Source organism: Fukomys damarensis, unplaced genomic scaffold, assembly GCF_012274545.1.
Source record: "Fukomys damarensis isolate Sample0158 unplaced genomic scaffold, DMR_v1.0_HiC HiC_scaffold_23, whole genome shotgun sequence".
Lineage (NCBI taxonomy): Eukaryota > Metazoa > Chordata > Mammalia > Rodentia > Bathyergidae > Fukomys > Fukomys damarensis.
This window is the reverse complement of record NW_022900935.1, coordinates 32640529-32647152: the sequence shown is the minus strand read 5'-3', so window position 1 is coordinate 32647152 and position 6624 is coordinate 32640529. Positions and strand designations below refer to the sequence as shown.

Sequence of the window (6624 nt, the reverse complement as noted above, 5' to 3'; positions counted from 1 at the left end):
ATATATATATATAAAGTTATATATATATATAGTGTTATATATGGGGGGGTTGAGACAAGGTCTCACTATGTAGTTGAGATTGACCTGGAACTCATTATGTAGCCCAGGCTGGTCTCAAACTCACAGCGATCCTCCTGCCTCAGCCTCCCGAGCGCTGGGATTATAGGCGTGTGGTACCACACCCGGCCTGGGTTATATTTTAATTGTGGTTTATGAATCTCCATCTCCTATCAGACCAGCAGCCTTTAAATCTTAGATCCACTTGTGGGGATGACAGTGGGAGGGGATTCTCCAAGGAGCCTAAAATTGCATGCATATGTGCATTTTTCTAAGGAAAGTGTTCACAGCTTTCTTCAGACTCTCACAAAAAATCTGTGACCCAAAAGATGATAAACAGCCCTAGCAGTGATGGGGGCTGCCTGTCTACTGCACCAGGATCACTCACAGCTCAGGTCCTGGCACAGGGTGTCAAAGTCTCACACTGTTAGGAGTCATTAATGGGAAATAAGATTTAAAGAAATCAGCGGCTAGGAAGCAGATGTCACTCCATGGAAGAAGATTCCTCTGAGCCACCCCCAAGTTCTGGGGATGCTCTCAGTCTCCAGAGTGCTGGAATTTTTTCCTCTCCCCACCTTCTTCATGTCTCACTCTGTAGTTCAGGCTGGCCTTGAACTCTCTATGTAGCCCAGGCTGGCCTCTAACTCACAGTGACCCTCCTGCCTCAGCCTCTCCAAGGGCTGGGATTACAGGGCTGAACCACCACGTCCAGCTTTTTTTTTTTTTTTTCCCCTAGAAAGGCAGAGAATGGAATTGTGGGAAAGAAAAGAATGAAGGTGACCTTGATGTGGGGGGGCTTACATTTTTTTTTTTAAATAGTCTCAGGAGCCAGGGATTTAGCTCAGTGGTGCCACCACCTGCCTTGCAAGTGCAAGGCCCTGAGTTCTATCCCTGGTACCAAAAGAAAAAAAAAAATTTTTCAGGAGAGAAAAAGGACTTAAAAAGACCTAAGAAAATAGGAAGAAAGGGGCTAAAGGTGTAGGGAAGGTGGGATGGATAGGGGAAGGGTAAAAAGGGAAAAGAAAAAAATGTGAGATAAAGAAAAGATGGTAAGAAAGTGCTTGTAGATGGGGAGGGGAGGAGCGGGTGAAGGGAGGGCAGGGACAAGGGGAAAAAATAAGAACCAAGACCGTCATGTAAAGGTACAAGATCCCAACAATGAATGTAACTGTACTGTATCCCTAAAATGTACCAATAAACTCAATTAAACCTGAAAAAAAAGAACTAAGAAGTGTAATGTACATGTAATCTCCATGATGTAGGTACTGTGAACGTGTACAAATAAATATAAAAACTTGAGAAAAAAATTCTCAACTTATGTGTGAAATAGGAGTTGATTCCCATTTTGCAGATGAGGAAACTGAGGCCCAGTTGGGGTCATGGAGCTGAGATTCTACCTGGCCCTCCACCCTTCCCATGGTCCCTGTGCTGTGCTCCAGGGGGCTCTGCCCTGGCTCCTGCTGGGCGTGGACACGTGTCCTGTGTGCTTCAGGGGAAGTGGCAGCTCAGCTGTGTACGCTGCCAGGGCCTGGCCTGGATCCTACTGCAGCCCACTTAGAGGAGGGAAAGCTACCTCATGTGCTCTCTGGCTGGCTGCCGACCAGGGCTCAACCCCACCGGAAGCATCTGCCTCAGGCCAAAATGGCTAGCAGCCTGTGGGAGTCAGCCCGAAGAGCAGGAGGGCTCCCAGGTGCAGGACTGACATGCCGGGGCAGGTTACCTATGAACAGGACGGAGGACTTCCGGAGGGAGGCCTTCGGGCTCTTGGCGTACTCCAGGCCCTGGCTGAGAAATACGAAGAGGCTGTCTCGGTGGGTGTTCACCTGGGCAAAGAGAAACCCCACAGTGCTGGGCTCGGTTCCCATACACCTTCTTGAAACTAGGAACGCTGAGGGTCCTGGCCCTGCCTCCTCAGTGTCTCTGCTCCCCAGCCCTCTGCAGAGACCCCAGAGGCCGAGCTGCATCTTCTCTTAGCTACTGCAGCTGGCACCTTGGTGGTGCTCCTGCCTGCTGGCGGGGCAGTTCCAAACTGCAGGTCCTGCCGGAGATGGGCAGGGACACAGCATGAGCCACGCTCCAGGTGAGGAGCCAGGTACGAGCAGGTGGGGTGGACTGGAGTTCAGAGCAGCTGGGAGGAGAGGAGCTCAGAAGCCAGGCAGGAATGGGGCTTACTCGTGTGCTCATGACAGAGCCAGGACAAACAATATTTTGGGCAAAATGGTCTGAGAGCAGTAGTCAGGGTGGATTTGACAGTGGGAGCTGTCCAGCTAACTAGCTCTTCAGGAAGATGCAGAGAAATCTGATCTCAGGGCCAAGGACGGGGCTGCCACCCCCACCCCTGCTTTCCCCTCTCTCCTTCACCTGACCATTTGCTCCCACCCCTCCACCCTCAGCTCAGAGGCCACTGTGGCTAGAAGCCTTCCACCACCCTCACACAGAGCCCCTCTGCCACCCACCATGCTTCTGCAGTGTCCTGCACGGCCTTGTGGCACCTGTGACCACGTGTCATAATTATTTATACCACCTGCCCCACTGTATTTGGAGCACACCCAAGGTAAGACTTCAGAGGGCTCTACCACAAGGATCGCAAGCTGGCAGCCACAAGCCACACAAAGCCTCGGAGCGGCAATAGGCACCGTGTTTAAAATGAGCTAAACTGATGGCTAATCAGTGTCTTATAAATATGTGCAGTCAAAGAGGTGTGGTGGTGTACACCTGTGATCCCAGCACTCTGGGAGTCTGAGGCAGGATTATCACAAGTTCAAGGCTTGGCTGTGCAACTTAGTAACTGAGCAAAATTCTGCCTAAATAAATAAATTAAATAAGGGTTGGGAATGTAAGTTAATGTGAAGGCCCTAGGTTCAATCTCCAGTAGCATGTTTTTTGTTCATTTGTTTGAATGTAGGTGTTTTGTTTTGTTTTTGTTTTTCTGAGACAGTGTCTCACTATATATTTCAGGCTGTTCTTGAACTCGTGGCAATCCCCCTGCCTCAGCCTGCCAGGTGCTGGGATTACAGTCATTCACCACCACATCTGGCTAAAAAAATGTAGGTTTCTAACTGTTATGGTTAATGCTGAAGTATCTCCCTAAAGGCTCATGTATTTGGAGGTAGAACTTTCAGAAGGTGATTATACCATGGGGTGCTAACTTCAGCAATGTGGATTAATCCACTTATGAGTTCCTAACTCTGTGTGCATAGGAGGTGGGGCTTGGCTGGAGGAAGAAGAGCCCTGGGGTGTCCCCGTTGAAAGCTACATCCTGTCCCCAGTCCCATCCTGTCTCTCTGGCTGTTTCATTCCCTCCCTGCTTCCTGGCTGCCATGAGCTGAGCAGCTTTTCTCCACTGTGCCTTTCCACCATGAGCTTTCTTTTCTTTTCTTTCTTTTATGTTTTGTTTTGGTTTTTGTTTTGTGAGACAGTCTTGGCTATGTACTTCAGTCTGGCCTTGAACTCACTATGTAGCCCAGGCTGGCTTTGAACTCACAGAGATCCTCTTGTCTTGGCCTCCCAAGAGCTGGTATCACAGGTGTGTCCCACCACCACACCCAGCTATCCACCATTGTATTTCTGCCTCACCATCTGAAAAGCAATGTAGCCAGCCAACCATGTACTGAAACTTCCAAAAATAAACCAGATTAAGTGTTTCCTCCTTTAAATTGTGGATGTCAGGGACTTTGCTTCAACAGTGGAAAGCTAATTGCTAGGCTTTTCTTGTGAAACTGGAGGGCCCGGCGAGAAGGACCTGTGTGATGAGTGGAGCTCTCTATTCCTGCCTGCCATGGGGCCACAGTCGCGCCCAGCTCACAGTCCCCCACCCGAGCATGTCATTAGTTCACTGCCGGGTCACCAGCCATTACCAATATGGGCACTCGCGACCCTGGCCAAGCACCCCCTCCAGACCTCTTTTGCCCTCTGTGAAGTGAAGACAGTAGCACTAGGCGCTTGATCAAGACATCAAGCATCGCTGACAGCAGCATGGCTGAGCCCTTTTCTCAGTCCTTGAACAGCCTGCTCTTTTCCATATTTATTTGGGGTCCAGGTGGGGTGCTGGATGCCCACTCAGATCTCCCTTTGGGTGGGAAGGATTTCTTCCCCCAGCTGTGGAGATTGCTGGACTGGCCAGAACTGCCTGGCTCCCAGCTATGTCCCTTCCCAGAATGGCCAGTGTCCAGTAACAGGTGAATGCAGAGTATAAAGACCTGACCCTTCCATGCATTGTGGCAGGTGCCTCTAGTCCCAGTAACTTCAGTCCAGGAGTTCAAGGTCAGCCTGGGCAAGACCTTGTCTCAAAAGAACAAACCAATAAAAAAAAATAATAATAATAATGGCCTGACCTCTGGCCTCGGTTTGGAATTCCCCTGGCAGGGTTGGCTGAGACTGCCCGAAATGGCACGATAGCCCTCCCTTCCTTTCCACAGGTGGTGATGCCATTGGAGCTCCCTCCAAACCTTCCCCGCTAATCCCGTCTGGCCCTTGACAACAGGGAAAGGACAGTGGGGCCAGACGGCAAAACTTGCTGCGTGTTCTGTCTACGGTGCCATACTTCACAGTGCGTGTGTGTGTGTATGTCTTGCTCCTGCCTTAGGCTGTTCACAGGTGTCACCTAGGAAGAGTTTCTGTGGTCGACTAAGTCTAGGAAACCATGAATTCAACAACACGAGCACACTTTCTCAGCAGAGCCCTCAATGTGCCCATACCACTGCGAATCAGCAGGAGGAAGGTGAGCATGCCATCTTTCCCACACTTGTTTGCCCTAGAACACGCCCCCCAGGGGGCAGGGCTGGTGAGCCTGGCCTTGCAGGAAACACATCCTGGCTATTGCTGTTGCAGATGAGAGAGCCGGCATGGCCCTTTGTGCAGGGATACCCTGTAGACTGGCTGGGTCCCAGGGTGTGACTCAGTGGGGAGCCCCTGCCTCGCATTTGCAAAGTCTTGGGTCCCGTCCCTAGAACCATTCGTAGTATTTTTAAAAGACCACCTTGGTGGTCTGGGTGGGGAATGGGTTACAGAGGATGAAATTAAAGGCCGGAGACCTATTGGCTGGCTAGACCCCTGGCTTAACTGAGAGACATCCACGGCCTGACCTAAGGGCAAAGACAGTGGGGACAAGGATGGGGATGGAGACACAGATCCAGGTAGAGATCCGTAGGGTTTTTATGACTGCTCAGATGTGGAAGGTGAGGAGAAAAAGGATTCCAGGATGATTCTAGGTTTCTGCCTTTAGGATCCAGAGGGACAGAGCAGAATTGAAAGGGAAGGCCATATGTTTGAAAGGGACAGTCCAGCTTGAAGTGCCATCAGCGGTGTCCACCGTGGAGAGGGAACAGGAGGTGAGGAGAGAGACGTGAGCGGGGAGGGGTGTCCCAGAGCCAGCGACTTACAGGTGGTAGTGGAAACTTCCTCAGGATGCTGGTGTGGAAAGCAGGAAGGGGAAGGACGGGTCCTGCCTCCACATACTCCGAAGGAAGCGCTCACCAGGTACTTGCAGATTTTGGCCACTGCCTGCTGCCTGTTGTCCCAGGGCTTCCGGCTGTAAGCTGTCCTGGGCAACTCCCAAGCCATGAAGCAAGAACAGCGGAACAGGGTCTTCACACACTTCTGGGGGCCAACAGAAAGAGAATTCCAGAGCTGTGAAACTCCAGGAGGGCCCGAAGATGTTCCAGAACAAAAGGTGTGTCAAACTGGGTTTTGGGAAATCGACTCATCTTCCAAAATATACACATGAAGTTAGTCATTTTGAAGTGGAACCCTCAAGTGGATGTGTTTGGAAAACAGACCTGATGGGACATAAATAACTCTCCCCGTGGGTGGCTTGTGACCCTCACCTGGCTTCTGTAAAGGGTGACACCTCACAGGGCCCAGGCCGGCAGGGGGCCCAGGACCCGAGTGCACTCACCTGGCCCACCTTGGCATTGCTCTCCTGCATGATCAGCAGGAGCGGCACCAACGCGTGGATCAGCTGCTCCTCCATGGCCTGCGTGCAGGGTGCCTGAAGCTTCTGGACCACCTTCCCGTACATGTTGATGCAGGAGGCGCTCACCTCCTCTCTGGACTGGGGTAGACCAGAGGCTCAGGAAAACCCTCCAGGAGGAAGCCCGCAGCTGTCCTAGTCCTCACCCTCGAGGGGCCCTCCAGGCACAAAGACACGGAGGCGAAGGGCAGCCAGGGTCACCCGGCTGACCCAGGGCCAGCATTCCCCTCTGCCATGCCTAGATCTGGAGCACCCTCCATTCTTCCCAGCCAGGGACCCCACTAACCTAAAAGGCTTCATCGCAACTTAGAAAATTCCCCCTCTACTGGGACTGGTAAAAAAATATATGTATATGTATGTATGTATCCCCTTTTCCGGGACCAGTGGCTTCAATAAGATCTTTCCTGGAGAGACCATAGAAAAGAAGAGCTCTCTCCAGGAGACTCAATTAGCATAAGGAATCTTCTCTGGAGGAACCAATTGCAAAAAGACATGGGGCAAGGGCCAGGGATTTAGCTCAGTGGTTCCACTGCTTGCCCTGCAAGCATGAGGACCTGAGTTCAATCCCTAGTACCAAAAAAAAAAAAAAAAAAAAA

The 6624-nt window shown here is 51.2% G+C and overlaps 1 protein-coding gene across 8 annotated transcripts in view; it reads right to left on the bottom strand.

The window, feature by feature from the left end:
* The window catches only part of Mroh7 (maestro heat like repeat family member 7), a 58280-nt gene that overhangs the window by 3343 nt on the left and 48313 nt on the right, over nt 1-6624 (bottom strand). For 5 of the 8 annotated variants that reach the window (XM_010610391.3, XM_010610385.2, XM_010610384.2 and 2 more), the window contains 3 exons: nt 5954-6109; nt 5533-5655; nt 1778-1880 (listed from right to left, as the gene is read on the bottom strand). In XM_010610391.3, the coding sequence (XP_010608693.1) occupies nt 1778-1880; nt 5533-5655; nt 5954-6109 (382 nt within the window). Of the gene's footprint in view, nt 1-1777; nt 1881-5438; nt 5656-5953; nt 6110-6624 lie in introns of all 8 variants that reach the window. The other 3 variants (XR_002024908.1, XM_010610387.2, XM_010610389.2) reach the window with 3 other exon arrangements.